We start from the raw sequence: 21,549 nt of genomic DNA, 5'->3' as shown, positions 1-21,549 counted from the left end.
AGGTTTTATTGGCAGCACCACAGACAATATTATGCCTCTGAATCACTGAATCAGTATTTTCAATGCCACACCTTGGATTACCAAGCTAAATAATTGTTTTCAATTATGACCAGAGGCCATAAGGCTCTTTTTTTTTTTAGTAACGTGTACTCATGGTTATGGATAGAAATGTAGTGGAGTAAAGAGTAGAATATTTGCCTCTCAAATGTACTTGAGTAAAGTCATGAGTACTCCCCAAAAATGATACTCGAGTAAAGTACAGATCCCTCAAAATTGTACTTAAGTACTGTACTCAAGTAAATGTACTCCGTTACTGTCCGGTTCTGCTTATGACTCAGAAAAGTCAGAGGTAATTTTTTATTTTAGGTACAGGACTATGGATAGGTGAAACATAAACGTGTATTAATGCAAACTTAGGCATGTATTGTATATAATAGCAAAGTGTGGCTATTGAGCTGTGAATAGTCCTCTACATGTGTAGTATGTTAATAATCTAATATAGATATTGTTTTATTATATGTTTTGCTGTGAATAATCTACTACTTTGTGATATGTTAGTGAGTTTATTAGTTTAGTTTATTTCAAACGAACACAATAAAGAACACACAGTTCACAAGCAGACATACAAATCAAATCATTCACATTCATTAGCTTCTTCTTATAACCTTTATATGTTAACTGTGAATAGTCTTCAATATTTCTCTTTCCACGAATGTGGTGAACATGAAACATTGTCTTTTTTGTCTTTTGTATGGATTAATAGACAGATAGATAGATAGATAGATAGACAGATAGATAGATAGATAGATAGATAGATAGATAGATAGATAGATAAATAAATACATGTTCAAGAAATCCTGGAAGGACAAAATCACAACACAAAGCAGAATATACGTATTAACATATAATACATTTCGTCTATTTTCTACATTTCTATACTTTCTTGTGTTTATAATGTATGTTATGTTACTATTTATAGCCTTCTTAACCTTGTGTGCTGCTTCAACATTACCATTTCCCCTGTTCCCTGTGGGACTAATAAAGGATTATCTTATCTTACAACACTTTTTGCTCGAGGCCTGCGGTTCCCAAACACCACTGTGTTCACTACTGGTGTGTAAAAAGGACAGGGTTAAACACAGACGTCAAAATCACTAATTGGTGTGAGTGCAAATAAAAAGAAAAACGTAATTCTAATAAAGTAGTATAGCTCTAAAACCACTACCTACATCCAGTCAACATTTCTCAAAAATATTTCTGTTTATATTTGAACATGTATTGTAATCTTCGTGTATCAAAATATGGATTAGAATTGTAAATATATATTATAATTCATAGATATTTTCAAGCGACATTTGATTTGAGATATAGTAAATGGAGATTTCTACCTGATTACAGTATGTCTGCTATCATTGTGCGGAGTCAAATCTCTGATTATGACTGGTCAAACAGATTATAGTAATTACAAACAGTCATTTCGACTGGTCAAGTGTAATCGCAGGTCGTCAGTATTACAATATTGACATCTGAAAGGTTACTTGATTGTCAAATAGTCAAACTGAACCTTTAAATATTAAAACGCCACAGTCTTCCGCATCGTCTGTTGATGACGTCACGCTGCCCAGGTGGAGACTTCTTCGTCACCCCACCTTCTCCTCCGAGCAAAACGAGCGTGTGCGCATGCGTGGAATATTCGATCGCTGGTGGTGTTGCTAAGCTAGCGGCTAAGCCGAAGCCAACATGGAGAGGAAAGGTAAATCTTTACCCGCGTATCCTATGTTAGCAACGCCAGCCTGTGTGTGTGTAATGGCACTGACGTGTGTGTGACTCAAATGTTGTGTTTAGTCGAGCTGCACGCCTTTATATGTTGGTTTAATTGTACGCGACTGTCACGCACTGTTGAGCCTGGGCGAACTGCGCTAGCGTTAGCTTCAGTGAGACATGTCAGGATTAGCGGCGCTTTCTAGGTCTCTGTGTTATTATAGACGCTCGAAACGCGAGCAGCATTCGCGGTCTGGTGCTGTATGAACATCACCGGCCATCCACCAGCGTGTGTGATATTACTCCAACGTTGCAGCCCGCAAATGCTGTGTTGTAGTATCGTGTAACTTAACGTGAGAGGGTTTTCAATATCAAACTGGTTTGACAGATGCATCGTAGGTTTGATTTAGATGCTGATATTTGCCAACACGGTTGAACGTAACACATACTGACACGAATTGCCAAGACTTTGTGTCCTTAACCTCATGCTGTCATCTTTTTTTTTGTCTTGAGCTACTGTATACTGACAGTCTCCAAAATACTGTGTCACTGCTTTCTTCTCCTGACAGTTTTGGCACTTCAGGCGAGGAAGAAGAGAGGCAAAGCAAAGAAGACCACCAAAAAGTAAGGCCGTGTCTGTGTCTAAAGCTACCCTTTTCTCTGTTGAACATGATAACAGACCAGCATGTATTTGTCAGCTGTACTTGGGTGTTTGTTGACATTTTGACACATTTTCCACACATGTGAAGCTGATGTAAGGCCCTTGTTTCATGTTTGTACACTTACGTCATTTGGTTGGTGTTGTTAACTGGTAAGTGGCATCAATAATATTGCATCACACCCTTCTTGGGAGTCTTCCAGTACTTCTAATCTTTCTCTTCCTGACTGTTTTTTTTTACTTTCCATATTTTGGTCCTTCTGATTCTAAAAAATAAATAAATGACATACCTATATCGATATATAGATAAGAGTTGCACACTGGGTTAGTCTCCATAGCTTTCATAGCTTTTTGCAGTAAGAGCAGCTGTGTCTTAGCCTCAGGCAGTTATGTTGACAGAACCATACTGCAGTTCAACATAACATGTGCATAAACCCAGTACTTGGGGTCTACTGTGCAGAACACTGAGGCTGTAGTGAGGTGAAGAAGAGTGGAGCTGATTGAGGAGAGATTCAAGAGTCGTTTGTGACAGGAAGGTCCCAGCAAGAGTAAAAGGTAAGGCAGTAGTGAGACCGACTATGGTGTATTGGAGACGGTGGAGACGGTGGATTTGGTGGAGCTGAAGATGCAAAGTTAGTGATTGAAATAAGGTAAGTGGACAGGATCAAGAATGAGAACATCTGAGGTACATGGAAAGGTTTGATGATGAGGGAGGCAAGATTGAGGTAATTGATGACAAGTGCAAGTGAGAAGAGAGGGAAAGGGTGTGTTTAGTATGGAGCTGCCAGGCGAATATTACTAACTCTTCTTAAAAAGTCTTAATTACAATAATCTGAATTTTAGGCCTTGAAAAGTCTTAAATACAGTTTGGCCAGGTCTTAAATAATAATAAAAAATACTGAACATTACATTTATTGAGTGATGAAATTTGGTTATATCTTATTTTATTTTGGGGAACATTTTTTTTTCATTCATGTGAAATTGTAATATAACAAAGAAACAAACATGGAGCATTAATACATTTTAATAAATTAATTGCAGCTTGGTCAGAATTTATCAGCATACACCCAACATGAGCCAGTCTGGCAACGGAGGACTGGATTAGCATATTACTTGCATGTTGGAGTGTGGGTTCAAAGATGTTTCAAAGATTTTCACGAGTGGTTGAAGCCCATTGAAAACCAGTTTCAAGCCCGCTGCACCTTTATGTAAGAGGACAATACAACTTGAGACACTTTGAATAAAAGCATTACAGTCACACGCAAATTCAGAGACACAAAGCGACATTGAAAAGCCAACAACAAATGCTAGACATCAGCTATTATTGTTCCACATCGCGAGAGGCAGAATCGAAGTTGAGCCTCAGTGTGACCCATTCTGTAAGTCAGCACACACATGCACATCCTAGACACTAGGTGTACAGTTCTTTTAGAAAAGTGTTTCCGACAAATATTAGTTCAAAACCAGCACAGATCCATGTGAGGTGATTCTGTAATACAACATTCTACTTGTTACTCACAGTTCTGTGTATTGTTATGTTTATTGATAAATACAATTTACTCTGCAAGTCAGTCGGGGATTTTCCTTGTTTCATACTTTTTTGCCAGTATGGACTTGAAACCGGTCAATTTCAATGCATTTTACGATCTTAAAAAAGTCTTAAATTTGACTAGTTGAAACCTGATCGGATACCCTGTATTAAACAAGGATGGTCCACGGGAATGTACTGTACATGGATGTGCTGAGAGAGGACATCAAATGTGTGAAGGAGAAGGATGCAGAGAATAGGGAGAAAAAGAGAAGTGAATATTTGCTGCTGCGGCGGCTTAGAAGATCAGCCAAAAAATGACAGGCTTTGCCATACCGTCAGAATGGTGTTGGAATAATTGCATGAAACCAATGCAACATTTTTTGATAAAAATATACTGAAGCATTCAATCCAAATATTTATTGTTTTAGTGCACCTAACAATCTAGTAATCATGCCATCAGTGCTGTCCTCAGGGTTGTTGCGTAACAGCCTGTGCTATATTTAAAATGGGAGAATGAAGAATCTCACATCAGCTCACAGAACCACGGCGTTTCACTGAAAACGGCTCTACTGCAGATATATCGATCTTCATGGCTCCAACAGATAGTAAATGTAAACCTAAAATAGAACTCTTGCATGTCAAAGTCATCCTTACTGACCATGTATGTAAATAGAAGTGGTTGATAATGATTTGACATCGTGTTGTGTACTGGCTATAATAATTCACATACAAGGCTATAACAATCCGTTTGATGTTTGATTATGCAATAAGTTTTCAATCCATGTGCCATTAGAGCACTAAGTTGCTTTCACACCTTGAGCGAAGACGGCTGAATAGAAGCCACTCGAATTCAGAAAAGTTTAAGTTGTCTGTCATCACATCTTGGTAATTATATTCCCTTGATTTAAATCAGGTTTTCTTTTTTCAATAGTTAATGATGAGCTGTCACTGAAAACCGGTGATGAAGTACGTGCTTTGATTAGTTCCTTCCAACAAACGGGCTAATAATTATGAAATGTGCAGTAAGAGTAGCAAATGCATCTCAAAAGAAATGCATCTCATCATTATAAAGTAAAAATGTATTTAAACCAATTCATTGATTGCTGCTGTTTATTCTGTCATTGGTACACAAGTATGGCTTTTATAATAAGGTCATTTGCAAATTACAATCTAGCATCTCATTTATGACAGAGCACAAATTTGGTCCACCTCGTCTTTTGCATCCAGCTAAGACACATTTTTGGGACAAAGACATCTCAGCTAGCTAGCAAAACAAAGGCAATAGTTTAGGAGCAGGTGCAGTGACTCACAAGTGAACGGAAACTGCAGTTAAGGTGTCGAGAGTTTTTGTATCGATACCATGTTTGAAGAGGAGTTATGCTCCATATTTTTTGCCATGCATTAAAAGTCTACTGGAAACTATTTTAATTTTTAACTCCATAATTCTTTACTCTACATTTCAATTTTGTTTCAATGTTCTCAGCCACTATTTGCTAACATGAATATAATATGTGAAGACAAGAAATGCAGAATTTGCTTTACAGGAAGGAATTTATTTCAATATGCCTGTGCCGCGTCAGTAGCGATAAGCAGCCTTAATCCCCTCTGTGGATGAAGTAACAGTCAGGCTGCCTGGCCTTAAAGTTAATATTAGACTAAACTGTTGGTAAACACAGATTATACGATGTTACACTTACAGTTTATACCCAGGTTAAGTGTTTCAATGCTTATGTGATTACTATTTTACATGAAATTATTAAATATGCTGTCATGTGCAGGAGAACATTTTAAACTTTTAAGGTTCCCTGTATAACATTTTCAGTAGTAATGAGTATAATGTTTGTAATAATTTGTAATAATCACCTTAAATTAAGATTTGGTTGAGCCCTTTAGCGAGTGGATATCTGTTATGTTGTTCTGCCATGTTTCATATTTTAATTTTAATGTTACTTGAAGACAGGTCACCACAGGTATGTGCTGAGAATTGTGCAGATGAGAGCGGGGTGTTCCGTTGATTGCTACTGTATATGCTTAACCTTTTAAAGCCGGATCTATCTCTCTTGTTTTAGAAACTACCAATCCTTGAGTCTACCACTAAAGTGCTGATTCAACAGAGTTTGTTTGTATATATTGTGTATACGAGTGAGTGTGTGTATGTGTATGTGTATGCGTTCTGTGTATACATTATCAGATATTTGCCCAGAAATACGCCTGCAGCAAAGTCAGTTGAGTCCTTCTGACGTGACAGCTGAGTGTCTTAAAATGTAGCCTGCAGCACATATTTCTTCAAATGTTAATTAGGTTTCATTGTGTGCTTAAAAGGATGGTTCAGATTTCTTTAAGTAGTACCTGTGCATAGTCACCGTGTCACATTGACCACATTTAGCACACTGGAACAGAACATCACGCATTGTTTTTATGTCTGGCAAATGAGAAAACACATCAAAGCACTTTTAAAGAAGACCCAACTGGATCCAACAATACTAGTATCCAAACTGTATGCTATATTTCATATGTTTCAGACGTTTACCATGCTGTCAACTGGCACAATATTTTCACATCACATTCCCTCGCATGCAAGTACAGTAGCATAGGAGCTGTGTTATTATGCAGCAGAGCAGCTGTTTGGGTTGACCTTTCAAACACCATGGTAGACCACTGAGTATTCCACAGAAAACAAGTGTTTTATTGATATTTTTCTGTTTGGCCTTCTACAAATTCTCTCCGCTGCTACTATTCACATATAAAAACATTGTGTAAATGTATCCTGCGTTCTCCCTCCAAACAGGAAGTATGCTAAATGCTGTGTTGTCTGCACCAGTACTTTATACATCATAAGGAAGTGGAAGGAGGATGTTTTAGAATATTTTGCTTACACTCTCTGTCAAGCTGCTGTTCTGTTGTTGTGCATATTAAAAAACAAAACAAAAACAAAAACAGAGAATATAAACTGCTTCACTGCACTGACAAGGGTATTGTAGAATAGCTCAAAAGTCATTAAGATGATGGAAGATTCTTTTTAATTTGAAAGTGTAGCTTACATTTTCTTCATTAGAGCAGAACAGACACCTATAATTAAACCTCTATAATCTCAATGGTGCAAAAGACATTTAAATGTTTAAATAGTTAAAATATTATATGTCACATTCCTTGGCAATTGTTCACAATAATAACTTGATGTAAAGGAAAAAGTTGGGTTTGATTCCAAAAAACTCCCGAAAAGCTCTTAAATGTTTCACTCAGGCTTGTGAAACATTTATTTGCTAGGAATGCATGTCTCTAACGTAAAGAAGAGTAATTAGTAAGAAGTGCTGCAAAGGTAAATTATTTAATGATGATAGAATTCCCATATGTACGCAGGGTAGAATATTTTGCCGACTACATTTGTAATGAAGTTTGGTTCTTTTTTTTGTTCACTAGGCAGCCAGGGAATGCCAGGACACGGCAGCAGCCCCAGCAAGAAGCCTCTCCTCAGGAGCCTGAGGAACCTGAAGAGATTCTCGGCTCTGATGATGAAGAGCAGGAGGATCCTAATGACTACTGCAAAGGTGAGCCCTGTTTTTGCAGATAATTAAAATGAGATATTCACAGGAAAGTTTGTTTCTTTGTTGTTTTGTTTCATGATAAAAATGTAATTAACATAAGCAGGTTGGGAGAAACCAAAGACTAACAATATAAGAACTTTGAGTCTTACTCAGTTATTCAGTCTGTTCTTTGGGCGTTGAACTGTCTACTTAATGTGCATTTTCTTTTTTACAGGTGGCTATCACCATGTCAAAGTAGGAGACCTTTATAACGGAAAATACCATGTGATCCGGAAACTGGGCTGGGGACACTTCTCTACTGTTTGGCTCGCCTGGGACATCCAGTATGGAAAAGCTTTTCTGCATACTTTCACTGCACAGTTTTGTTTTTCATTTCTGACATTGGATAATAAATACAGTAGTAGCGCTCTAAAACTGTTGTGTGATAGGACCATGGCTTGTACAGTGCTTCCTGTTAGTGAATGTTTCTTGCTCTGTGGTTGCAGGGTGAAGAGGTTTGTTGCAATGAAAGTGGTGAAGAGTGCAGAGCATTACACAGAGACGGCAGTGGATGAGATCAAACTCCTCAGATCTGTAAGTAGCCGAGCAAATTGAAATTTATGTTCTGTGAGTTGTTGTCACATCAATTTATAAACATGTACTGATGAGCCTCAGTATGGATACATCATTCACAGTTACTTATAACGCATGGAACAACCTAACATGATATATCAGAGCGTGCATGATGTGTGGCTTCATATACAGTACCGTGTAGCAACTTCCTGCATGTTAGGCATGTGTTTTCAAGCAGTGTAGCATGGTCACAGAATGAATGTAAATCCTGTATCTGTCTTGTCAAATATTAGAAAGCACACAATTGATGGTTTAAGTTGCATTTTTCTTCCTTTGTCCTCAGGTACGAAACTCAGACCCCGATGATCCCAACCGGGAGATGGTGGTGCAGATGCTTGATGACTTCAAGATCTCTGGTGTCAATGGAACTCGTATCCTTTTCAGCCCAATGATGCAAATGCTTCTTTTTTGACTCAAACTGGATGTGTTTATTGGCCTATAGACTTTAAAAAAACCCCAATACAATTTCAGGGAAATTATAGTTCTTTCCATTGGTGTCAAATTTAGCTGGAAAGCAGTGTGTAAGTAACAAAAGAAACAGCAGGTGGCTTGACTAAATGGAATGTGTCAGATCTCCACCCATCACAACACTTTGCCTGAGTAAGAGCCCTTAAATGCCACTGGGATAGCCATAGCTGTAATATGACACTCCCCGACAACATTGTAGTCTTGTGGCTTGCCCTCATTTAAGTATAAATAAAGCTGCTCCCTGTGTAGGTGAATGCCAGCAGGGGCCTTAAAATGTTTAGTAAAGGGTTGTGTCCTGAAGGGTTTTCAGTTGGGTTTTTACTTGTGCTGCACTGTTAATACCTTGACAGCTGTGATCTTCAGATGTCTGCATGGTGTTTGAAGTGTTGGGGCATCACTTACTGAAGTGGATAATAAAGTCCAATTACCAGGGGCTGCCACTGCCATGTGTGAAGAGCATCATAAAGCAGGTAACTCAACACTCACAGAGCCACACCTTTTTGTATTCAGGTGACACATAATGCAAGTTCAGTTTTTGCTCCCAATAGTTTGTCATGTAGCTGTACAGCTTGCACATCAACAGCAGTGAGAATAAATTGCATTAAATTGAGATAGATAGAATATAGAGGTTGATTTTGACACCCTTATTATTCATTTAAAGTCCTGTGGCCTAACCCTAGCCTATAAATTATATGTACCAGAGAAAATTGGAAAGATTGCGTCATGGGAAGAAAAAGTCAGCATTTATAATAAGGCTCTGCGGAAAAGAAAAGAAGAGACAATATGCTTGAGTCCACCCAAAGAACTGAGAGGAACATACATTGGATCATTGACTGCCTCAGAATATACTAAATGATGTCTGTCAGACAGTTTGGAAATGTGAGGGAGGTCCTGTTTGTTGCCAACAGTCCCAGCTCTGCACATTTGCTTATTCAAATATTTTTTAATGTCATGTCATCAACAACTGTACAAAATACATGTCTGATTTGCAAAGGCCTGTAACTGTGGGTGAAAACCACTCAGGCCAGAGCATGTTGTGATAATTAAAAATATAATCATCGAGTAAGCCTCTTAACATGGCAGATGGAGCCAGGGAAAATTGTGAAGTGTTTGCGGTCTTTCAGCCAAGAAGCTTTTGTTGTGACAGAATGAGTAGCAGATACAGTGACATCACTGTTGCCTTTCACGTATGCTAGGATAATCAGCTTTACTTTGAGAGAGGAAAATGATAAACTTTTATCATTCCAGGATTATTATAGGATTATATAGTTTGTTTGCTCAGACTGGCTACAAAGACAAATGCCTAATTCAGCTTTTACAGTCAATAAAATATTATTCATGCATTTGACTACCAGGTACTTCAAGGCCTGGACTACTTACACACAAAGTGTCAGATCATCCACACGGACATCAAGCCAGAGAACATCCTGATGAGTGTTGATGAACCTTATGTCCGAAAGCTTGCAGCAGAGGCCACAGAGTGGCAGAAGGCTGGGGCGCCACCTCCTTCTGGTTCAGCAAGTATGAGATGCACATGGACACGGACACAAATACACTCATGTTTGTATGTATATTCATGAGCCCAGTGTGAGAACACTTTATACTAATGTGATGTTCTCTTTTCAGTAAGCACAGCACCTATTCCAAAACAGGTACAAACCTCAGCCGCTCACATTTCAGTTTAATACAATTTAAACGCACTCCCAAAATATGAAGCTGTGCAAAACTCATTTTTTTCCCCCCCATGTGTTCATTCCCTGACAGACAGTAAAAATGTCAAAGAACAAAAAGAAAAAGTTAAAAAAGAAGCAGAAGCGTCAAGCAGAACTGTTGGAAAAGTGCATCATGGACCTAGAGAAAATGGAAAAGACCACAGAGATACATGAGGAGGAAGATGACGAAGACGAGGATCCGCAGTCTCCAAAGGGAAGGGCTTGTGCTCCTCTCAGACAGGTCTCTGTGCAGGATCTGGGACATACGGAAACAGAGGGTAAGAACTGAAAATGTCAGGGGGGTAACATGATTTGCATTTCTTTTTTGTAGTTTGTGTTCTGCTGTGGTTTAAATGCAGTGTAAGTAATTTTTAAAAGAAAAAAAGAAGAAGAATTATCTCCTTTCTTGTCCTTGTTCTGCCAGAGACCAGTGATCAAGCAGATCTCATGAGAGTGGGACCAGAGGAGCTATTGGAGTTGAACTGCAATGGTCACGCAGAGGTGGAGCAGAGACAGTCACAGTGGAGGGATGAGGACCAACACAATGGAAATGCAGATCCTACTGAGAAGTGTGTCGGACAGGAGGAGCAGCACAAGGAGTTGCCTGTGCACCACACCTGCAACGGTGTGGACTCTGCTGACCTTGATGAGCTGGACACAGAGACAGAACGCAGGGGAGCTCAAAGCAATCCAGTTTCTGAAATACTCCTTCCTGCTGGCCTGGAGGAGGGAGAGTTGGAGCAAAGCATTTTGCAGGAGGAGGGAGAAGATGAGACTTCTTATCAATACAGAACCGACAACGAAAGTCCGAGAAATGGTCAGTCTGGCAAACAGTACATCTAGATTTTGTGTTATCTGTTTGTTTTGGTTGGGGTACTTTCAGAGTTCAATAAAGGCTCAGCTATGTGAACTTTAAATTATTGATTGTTAAACAAGTAGTTAATTCAGTTTTTAGTCTCTTTTACTCACGTCTGTGTCTCTCTCTGCTCTGTAGGCAAGCCGTCAGCAGGAGAACTGCTAGTTAACCCCCTTGAGCCGCTCAATGCAGACAACATCAAGGTCAAGATTGCAGATTTGGGAAATGCCTGCTGGGTGGTGAGTCGTCTGCTAATAACCTGAGGGATTTCCTGATTAGGACTAAGTCCTGCAGTGAACCAACCAGTGTCATTTTTTTCTATCAAAGCTAGAAATATTTCCATCTATTAATGTGTAGTGAAGTTGTTCCCACATTTCTATCATTTAGATTTTACGGGAGCATTTCTAATGGGACAAATGTATGAGACACTACAAAGACATGGTGAATTTGCTGTGATAATTATTATTTTTTTGAAGACATGATCCCACAGTAATGCTTGCTATCTATTACTTGACAGTAATAGACATATGGGTTGATGGTGAAAGTAAATATTGTGAGACAAACAATGGTCTTCTTATATCACAAAGAAGTGACTTTATTGTCTCCCCGGTCTTTCACGCTAATTATCTAGACCATGTGTCAAACTCAAGGCCCGGGGGCCAGATGCCGCATCATTTTATTTGACCCGCGGGTGATTAATTGGTCTTAAAAATCTGTGTTAAAATAGGTCAATGCTGCTTTAAGGCATGTGTTGGCCTTAAAATACATTTCCCACAATGCAGGGCGATTGCGTTACCCGGAAAAGTGGCGGCATCCCTCCACTAGATTGCAGTGTATCATTGTATCAAGGAGTGAAATTGAGATTGAGACTGAGATCGCAGCAGAATGTGTTCACAAAAGCCACAACCAAAAACGATGCAGCAGCGAAAGCTAGCTTTATTGTGGCTGAAGAAATTTGTGAGCACGTCTGCCCTGACCAGACACAGACTTTTAAAACTGTTAAGTTTGTCAAGAAACACCATCGTGGACCGGGTTACATTTATAATGCATAATATTTGCAACTTGAATAAGTAATAAATACAGAAAGTTATTTAGCAATATGTTACAGAGAGGTTACCTTTATTTTACATTATATTTGGTTACATTTAGTTACATTTATTCTGTATGACATTTACTGGCCCTTTGAGGGTAACCATTATGCTGATGTGGCCCTCAGTGAAAATGAGTTTGACACCCCTGATCTAGACTCTTGCAAGCTGTAATAATCTAATTTGTCTCAGCACTGTTTCATAATGAACCAAATAACTTTACAATTCTTATAACAACACATTATCCAACTTAGTGTCTGGTCTGCTACTGCCGCGTAGATCCACGTGTTGTACTATTTGCTTCATGCTTGCTCGTACTATCATACTGTCCTTCCTTCACACATTCATGAAATGCACATTTGTCTCTCTCAAGTGGGAACATCTCACACTTGGCGAGTCACATTGACCCATATTGCGTGAACCCTGTTCGCTTGAGGACGCACCCCACTCCCATCACCAAATGAATTAATTCCTTTGGAAACACTGGCCCTTTAAGTCAGTCCATCCCTCATCAAGATATGATAGAGATGCTACAGCTTCTTCCATGCCCATGAGGTTCACCAGGTCAAGCCATTTGTTAAAGGACTCATATTATACCCTATTACTACAAGTTGACCTAGTTCCCTGGTGTCCTAATGAACATGTCTGTGACATGCTTTGGTCAATATACCTTAGCACCATAGCAGTTCAATCACCCTGCCAAAACAGCCCTGTTCAGAACGCTCGGTTTTGAGTCCCTGTCTTTTTAAATGCAAATGAGACACAGGAAACTACCTCAGCGTCACTGAGGCTCCGGCAGCTAACAACAGTTAGCATTTGGAAAAGCTATCATTTGCCAACTCTAGCCGGCACATTGCCGTCATATATAAAATGTATCCACTGGACACACATCCTCTGAGGCTGGAAGTTTGTGTAGAACTCTGTGCTGCACTGTGCAGCTAAGAATAGAACACTTCACGGACTTCGGCTCTTCTGGATGCTATTGCCCTTTTCTGCACTCTCGTGTTTTTTGGGGAAAAAGCGGAGCTCCGCGAGACAACAATTTTAGGCATTTATCAGTCTGACGTCAGATTGCCTGCGGATGTCAACATCTCAGGTTTTATCTCCTGTACTTAGACTGAGGCGGACCACTAAAACATGACTGAGTGATCTTTTTTCACACTTTGTCTACTCATATAAGTATTAAAACGATTCAAACGTTGATTTTGCATATGTCCCCTTTAAGTTAAAATAATTCACAAAAATTGTGTGTCAAAATGCAACGCTGGACATACACTTCCACTCTAATGCTTCTTTGATAATGCACAGTCACAGCCAAAGAAAGTACACACTGGTCCACAACTGCACACACCCATGCCATTATAAGAGTAACTTTGTGAAATAGCAAATGCATTCTGATCTTGAGTCTTTGCATATTTTTAATTCTTCAATATACAGTATTTGTCTTATTATAACGGGAAACTTTTCCTCTCTTTACCTCTCAGCACAAGCACTTTACAGAAGACATACAGACACGGCAGTACCGCTCCTTAGAGGTGCTCATCGGTGCTGGATACAGCACACCAGCCGATATGTGGAGCACAGCCTGCATGGTGAGAGACTGCACAGACAGTCGACTTGCATTAGTCCAGTGTATCTCTGTAAGATCTCTGTAGACCTCATTATGAGAGTGCATCAAGTTATGGGAAGGGATGTGTATTATGCCCTCAGCCAGTGTCTTTTCCTGTGTTTATGATGATTGTGTTGTCTCCTCAGGCCTTTGAACTTTCCACAGGGGACTATTTGTTTGAACCACATTCTGGGGAAGATTATTCCAGGGATGAAGGTATTGTTGGAATGTCCTTGTCTATTTTTGTTTTTAATCCAGGAAAGTAATTGCACAAAGTTAATAGTAAGTAGGATATTAAGTAGTATAAGTGAAAGGTATTCTTGACTTGAAAGAGGGCTTTAACATTGTTTGGGTTTTACAGTTTCTGCTGCTGTGAAAAGCTTTATGATGTTGTTTTCTTGTTGAATGGACCCTCATTAGTGCTCGGAAGACTCGGAGTTAGATTTTCTCATTGGGGGTTGTAAATAATTCCCTACACATTAATGTGCCGTTTATACAAGTTGCAAAGATGTAGATATGAACTCGTGATTTATATTGTCTACATTCCTGTGTTTATGTCCTCTCTTTAACATCTCAAATCACATTTTCCGCCACACTGGAGACGGGGCCATCTCTTCACTTTCTCACTCACCTTTCTTCATCTTCCCATCGCTCACTTTTGATGTTCTCTTCATCATGCTTTCTCTGTGTACAATTTTGACCCGCTGCATATTTAAACTTGTATTCATCCGCTCATTTCTCGCTGCTGCAAATCATCTTTTTTCACCTGCATTTCATACAAGCATGAGTCTGTGTAGTTTAGTATTCTATCACAGTGTTCTCTGTTGTGCTGCTGTCCTCTTCTGGCTTATATGAACTAATCCTGAATTAAGAATCTGCTGGGCTGGGTTTTAAGTCATGATTTCCATCTGATTTATCCTTTGTGGTTTGTTTACATAAATGAAAGTTATTGACTTACATGTGTTACGTTTTTTGCAAGAAGTAATACTGGATTTTAATACCTGTGCTTCATATCATGCCATACTACATCGTCATCATCCATTGTTCCTAATACATTGTTCCACATGACCGTTTGCCATCTCTCTCCTCATCCCATCACCCACCTGTCATTCCATCCCCTCTCTCCAAAACTGTGACCTCCTATCTTCTCTCTTCTCTCTCCTCCTCTGATGTGCCTCATTTCCAGACCATCTTGCGCTCATGATTGAGTTGCTTGGTAAAATCCCCCGTCACTATGCTCTGAGTGGGAAATACTCACAGGAATACTTCACCAAGAGAGGTATGCCACCCCTCTGCCTGTGGCCTGCTGTGGGACCGGTGGTGGACGGCAGGGAGGAGGGTAAAGGTTTCTGTCGGCACGTTCACAAGTGAAGGAGCTGTGGGTGTTGCACAGGCCAGTGGACAAATAATACAGATGAATAACTATGCCATCAGACATTGATTCAGGATCAAGGATTTCCTTACAGAACTACATTCATAAACCTCATTAGTTGTAGCCGGACCTTGGATGATTTAACACAATTGATTGATTTTTTTTTTTCAGATTCAGATTAATTTTAAGTATAAAATAAGTATGTAGGTATTTACGTATTTAAGTTATTTAAGATTAAGAGAACTTAATCTGGCCATAGCTGATCATAGGTCTCAGAAATATAGTTTAATTAATCCCATCCAAAGTGCAACTGGAGCTGTGGAGACAAAAGAATCTTCCAGCTCTTGTAATGTCTGATGGCCTTGTTTGACACCTTTAAATCCAGCTGTGCACCACAACCTCTGCCCCCCGGTGTCCGTGCTGTCAGCCTAAAGCCGCTCTTCTTCTGCCCTCCATCCACACACCCAGAGTGGGCCCGTGACTGTGACACTGTCTGATGAAATCTGTTGTTGGTCTTGTCTGTCTCCCCTCCCCCTCCTCTCCTTTTGCAAAACCACCTGCCTTGTAGACCATATAGCGCTGATCATTGAGCTGCTGGGGAGTGTCCCACGCAAACTCATAGTGACTGGCAAATATTCCAAGGATTTTTTCACCAAGAAAGGTAAAACAAGAAGCGTCAGTGAGTTTCTGTCTGTCCTCAGGATCTGGAGTGTTAATTAAACCAGTCGTAGCATATAAAACATTTTTTTAAAACATCCACGTTTTAATGCGTGTTTGGGAATTAGATTTACTGTTAAACCGATCAAATATTCCCCGTATGAAGTTATCTAGTCGGTTATAATGTGTGTCTTTTTCCCCCTGGGTTACATTCACTGTTGAGCTGAGTTCACACACTGTACCATTTTGCGTCATTGGCTCTGACAACTTTGTCTGTTGGTAAATGTGCAGGTGACTTGAAACACATCACAAAGCTGAAGCCCTGGGGGCTGCTGGAGGTTCTGGTCGACAAGTACGAGTGGCCCCGAGAAGAAGCTGAGAGTTTCACTGACTTCCTGCTCCCTATGCTGGAGCTCATCCCCGAGAAGAGAGCCACCGCTGCCGAGTGCTTGCGCCACCGTTGGCTCACACTCTAGTGGAGGCTTCCAGCCCTTGCACCTCCCTTCCATCCTTTCTCCAGAGACTGCAACAGATCACTTTCCAGTTTGGGCATATCAAATGAATATTTATTTCCTTTTTTTTTCTCCTTTGGATTTCTTATGTTTTTGTTATTGGGCTAATGCTCCTGTGTACGTTTGCTTTGTATTTGTTGGTTCTTCTGTTGGTGTTGATGACATCGGGAATCAAGTGGATTATATTTGTGGTTGCGTTGGCTCCAACTGCTGTGCTCAGTTCACCCATCCTGCTAAGCAAACCTGTTATTGTAGTGCTGGTGACTCATCCTTGCTTGTTACACTCCTGCACTAAAACCCCAAACAAACCAAGGATATGTAGCCTTTATTGGTCATTTTGACCCCTTTTAAAAGGACTCACTTTCACTTTTTTCCCCCAAGTTTATTCCTCGTAGTTTCATTCGTGCCGTGTCCCTTTTTTTTTTTAATGAATTACGTTATCTCATATTGCATATGTAAGGTAAACATTTTGTATTTGTAAAGTAGGTTTAGAAAGTTGCACACTGGGCTGACATTTACACTGACTGCAGTAACAGCATTTCTCCTTACAGGCTAATTTCTTCCCGAGACATCCACTGTCTGATCAAGTCGGTCATTATTTGGCCCTAAAGAGTCAGCGGTCACCTGGTATTTACTGTGGATAGTTAGAGTAAATGGGATCTTTCATTCGCATGGGAGGCTGGTATTCTCATACACCTACAATTCAGGAATATAGTGTTTTAAAGGTTTCAACAAATACATTTTAAGAAGCCCACTTAAAAAGGAAAAAAAAAAGAAAGTGAAAATAAACTGTATATATCTGTACCAAAGAGTTTGCCTTTATGTATATTACAGTTATGTACAGTTTCTAACAAATCTTATATCTTAGCTAAACTTATTTAGCTGGGTAGCTGTGTTTTAATAAAAGTGTATGGAAGATGTGTTTGAGTGAGCTCAGTTGTATGTATGGCCAACTGTTCAATAATGTCACTGTTTTGTTCGTTTTTTTCCCTTTTTTTTCCTTTTTTTTTGTACCATAGAAACATAAGGGTGTCTCAAAATCAATCATACCACAGTTACCGATGTATCTGTTGAGGCCTGGGTAAAATCAACATTAACATCTGCGTAAACATAAACTTTTGTGCGAGCTGTCGATTCACACCATGCAATAAATCGAGTTCATACAATACAGACAACGGTTGTGCTTCTTACAGAGTTTATTAGGTTTTTGAAAAGGTATATTATGAGTTTAACTAAAACTTCTGGCATAGGATAGAATTGTCTGGTGAATGAGGCCACAAGTGGTATAAATAAAAAATATATACAGTCTTATCACATTTCAAAATGAAAGGAGGACAAAAAATTCAGCCTGAAGCTGGAACAGCAGGGCCTGTAATTTGATTTAAAAGCCTTTACTCAGAAATGCTTGCCTTGACCTTTGAATGCTGCTGCCTCGTACTGGTACTGCAGGTCTTGATGTCTCTCATGATTTTTCTGTGAAGGAGGAAAAAATACTTTAAAATAATACAAATGGATTTAAGACTTTTAGTGTTTTGCAGTTCGACTGAAGGGATGTGAGAAATGTACTCCAATGACGAAAGCTTGTCCAACTGGAGAGAAGCTCCAGAATAATAACTTCAAGGCCCAGTGTGAGCAGTTAATGGTTGGAAATTGAATACCCTACCCATAAGGGTGTTTGTATAAGTGTATACTTGCTTTAAAATAATTTGTTTTTTTGTGCCTTTGCAGCAAGAAGACCTGGGTTCGTGACCTGCCTGGAACAAGGGCCTCTCTGCATGGAGTTTGCATGTTCTCCCCATGTATGTGTGTGTGTTTTCTCCTGGTTCTCTGGTTTCCTCTCACAGCCCAAAAACATGCAATAGGTAAATTGGACACTCTCGATCAGGGGTGTCAAACTGAAGGCCCGCGGGCCACATGCAGCCCTCCAATTAATTACATGTGTCCCGCCCACCACTGTGCTGAGGCACAGCTTCCAGCGAGGTGATGGAATAGAGACAGAATATAAGACTTAATATATTTGTTAGCAATATTTTTTACTCTCGGTTGTAGTTACTGCTTTATTATAATACACAGAACTTAGTTGACATATTTAAGCTGTTTTATATATGTTTTTATTGTGACGTGTACATTTTATATCAAAACAAGCACTTTTATTTTGAAATTCTGTCCAATATTATCGTGAGTGTCTTATATTGCCCATCTACTACACTCTTAGAAATAAAAATGCTAAGTAGAACCATATAAGGTTCTTTGGCTTGTCCTCATAGGAGAACCCTTTTTGGCTCCAGGCAGAACCTTGTTTCCCCATTTTTTTCTCTTGTCTGGCCCCCTCTTGACCAGACTAGGTGTTCATTTGGCCCCAGGTCATTTGAGTTTGACACCCCCGCTCTAGGTTGACCATAGGACTGCAGAGTGTGAGAGTAGATGGTTGTTTGTTTCTCTGTGGCCCTGTGATGGACTTCCCTATGTTGGCAGCATAAGATTGGAGGAAATTGTGAAATAGTATTTGTTGTCCTTTCTGGTATGGAAAGGCCACCGTAGTTCAGTGATTGTTTGGTCGGGGTGAGCGGAGAATTTATCTCTGTCACAGTCTCACCATTATATTATACACACAGTCTTAACAGACCTGAGGTGGACTAAATGAATTATTTTGTTTACCTGCTTCAGTTTCACAGTCGGCTCAATCTCCCGCTGTACTGCTGTCTCACTGAGACACACATGGTGTGACGGGTGTGGAAAATGTGTGCAGTCGAAAGCTCCACAGTCATCACTCACTCTAAGCCCAAAAGCGGTTCTAATCCTCAGCTCAGTTCCACCCCACGCGCTCTGCTTTAACCCTTACCTGCTCCCTCCACCTCAAAGTCGTCCGGCAGCAGTTTGTCCTGACGGTTACCAAGAGTGAATGACAGCAACGCCAAGAGGGCGGCGTCCAGGATGCTGATGATGGCCAGGATGTAGGCCCAGCGCACCGTGCAGTTTCCCAAACTGTACTTATCCGTCCTCTGGCCACACATTCTCTTCACCTCCTCAGCATCCCAACCGTCCGGGTAGATCATGCAGCCCATCACCATCAACGCAGCTGTGAGGGAGGGAGGGAGGACTGAGTGATGGCACAACCTTGTCATAATTACCCCTTCTGTGCTCTAACTATGATATATAATTGTGAGAGAGGTTTTATGAAGACCCGTGTGGAAGATATGTGATGATGCTCCCTTATTAGGTGCCAAAGAAATCATTTATTTATAATACAGCAGGACAGAAGGTGCCCAGTAGTGCTGTTTGAATCATGTACTGTTATGAAATGCCTTAAATAATTCATGATTTTAATCTGGTTAAGTTTCCTCTGGGTTTTTGCCAAAGCTATCTGACCTTTGCAGGATGTGCATGGGGATCAAGAAATCACCGCCCCGTTATTGCCATATTACACATGAAGGTGGAAAGTAAGAAGCAAGAACTGGGTTCTTTTGTTCTTTCTGTAACCCGACGAACCAGGACGACAAATGTCCAGTTTCCATGGCTCTGCTATGCTATAGGTGTTAGATCAGCTAACATTTCACAGCAACACCAGATCTTGTAACGTGTAACGATACACCTGCAGAGGTGTCAGAGTCTGGACTGTAACCAGATCGCTGATTGGCTCAGGCGATGACGAAGATCGCGTTGAGAACAAATGCACAACATGTCTGAAACCAGAGAGGTGCTCGCAGATTCAGGCCATGAGGACACTTGTCTCCTTCATCAGTCACAGGTTTTACTTTAAAAGACTTGTGTTAGTTGCATATTTCCAATTTCTCTACAGACTTTAACCTTGACATTTCAACCCTAACTAAGCCTGTAGATTAGTTTTCAAAGTTCCACTTGTGTTATTATCAGAGTGTTCTGTTTGTATTATGACAGTAAAATGTGTGAAGGTGACACTGATACCACCACAGATGTTTTTATATTGAGATGATCTCAAAGTATGATAAATAACCAGATCGATAATGTAATTAAGATTATCAAAATCCTAGTTTTACTGCATTTACAGAACACAAAAACTAAATATTAGTACTATGAGTACTATGTGCTACTTTACACATTGTAGGATAATTAACGTTGTAATTAAGTATTATTACATTGTATGTCGATAAGTGTATGTTATATTTCCATAATGTCAAATTTTTATGAGATTTTATCTCTCATTAGAGTTTGTTGCTGTCATTTGTGCAATTTGAATGAATACATCACATCTCTTTATCCCTTATCTTAATTGGAGAAGTAGAGTAAATACAGGTGCTCACTCGCTCACCTGAGGCCAGTTGCATCCACGCACAGATCTTGTAGACGTTCCCAGCGTTGCAGAAGAAGAACAGGCTGAAACAGACCATGGTGCCGACAATCAGCAGCATGGACGAGCCGACGAAGAACATGGCGGTCCTGAAGGCAGGTGAGGGGATGGAGCTGAAGTCCAGGACGCTGCCCTTGCAGGTCAGCTCAGAGGTCAGCGCGTTGCCGATGCAGTAGTGGAAGAGGCCGAAGTATCCGGCCTGCGGGGTGTTGACGCTGTCCCCGATCCAGAAAGGCTGGATGAAGACCACCACGGTGATGACTGCGAAGAAGATGGTGAACACTGCCCACATGACGCCGATGGCTCGGGAGTTTCTCACATAGTTGGTGTGGTAGATTTTTGCCGCCTCCTGCGCTGGAAGGAGATCCATGTTAGATCGGCAAGAAAATACAAATAAAAAACCTTGATTCTTTCTTTAGACTTATTTGACTTCGGTAATCCTGTATGTTGCTCTACTGTATCCACATGTCCTTGATCTTTCGACACAGCACACACACGCGCGCACACCTGCTGCGGCTGCGGCAGACCAGGCTGACGGTTCAGAACCCTGGACAGCGCCTCACCTTTCCATTTATGGCGTGACTCGTGACCCTGACGTCACACATTGACAGGTCTGAAAATGTAAGCATTGTACAAATTCATGAAATACTACAGTACGTCTATATATTCAGTATGTATGAAGCCTAGTCGTACACTTTTTATTTTTATGAAATTGTAAATGTCTGTGTGTCTGTGACAACTTTCCATTAATGCATGCATTACTGAACAATAGCGTTTTGAATTTTTAATGAATAACGCTCTGGGCAACACCACCATTTTGCTTTTATCTCAGAAAGTTCAG

At 40.2% G+C, this 21,549-nt stretch overlaps 2 protein-coding genes across 3 annotated transcripts; one reads left to right on the top strand and one right to left on the bottom strand.

The window, feature by feature from the left end:
- The first annotated feature begins 1,700 nt into the window (after positions 1–1,700).
- On the top strand, positions 1,701–17,514 carry srpk1a (SRSF protein kinase 1a). 2 transcript variants are annotated; one of them, XM_083894876.1, is made up of 16 exons: positions 1,701–1,753; positions 2,331–2,385; positions 7,371–7,498; positions 7,710–7,818; positions 7,981–8,068; positions 8,391–8,478; positions 8,939–9,045; positions 9,931–10,096; positions 10,202–10,227; positions 10,340–10,565; positions 10,712–11,104; positions 11,282–11,382; positions 13,716–13,823; positions 13,987–14,056; positions 15,027–15,119; positions 16,161–17,514. In XM_083894876.1, the coding sequence occupies exons 1-16, from the start codon at positions 1,741–1,743 to the stop codon at positions 16,343–16,345; spliced, it is 1,956 nt and encodes a 651-aa protein (XP_083751002.1). In that variant the 5' UTR covers positions 1,701–1,740; the 3' UTR covers positions 16,346–17,514. The 2 variants fall into 2 exon arrangements, with proteins under 2 accessions (XP_083751002.1, XP_083751003.1); XM_083894877.1 differs by lacking the exons at positions 15,027–15,119; positions 16,161–17,514 and adding an exon at positions 14,442–15,020.
- Positions 17,515–19,050: 1,536 nt separating this feature from the next.
- Positions 19,051–21,078, bottom strand: lhfpl5b (LHFPL tetraspan subfamily member 5b; the record flags this gene model as incomplete). Its single annotated transcript, XM_083895487.1, has 3 exons — positions 19,051–19,088; positions 19,224–19,460; positions 20,670–21,078. The coding sequence occupies 3 exons, from the start codon at positions 21,076–21,078 to the stop codon at positions 19,051–19,053; spliced, it is 684 nt and encodes a 227-aa protein (XP_083751613.1).
- Between the last annotated feature and the right edge of the window lie 471 nt (positions 21,079–21,549).

Source organism: Microchirus variegatus (assembly GCF_963457635.1).
Source record: "Microchirus variegatus genome assembly, chromosome: 9".
Classification (NCBI taxonomy): domain Eukaryota; kingdom Metazoa; phylum Chordata; class Actinopteri; order Pleuronectiformes; family Soleidae; genus Microchirus; species Microchirus variegatus.
This window is presented reverse-complemented; position numbering and strand designations above follow the sequence as displayed.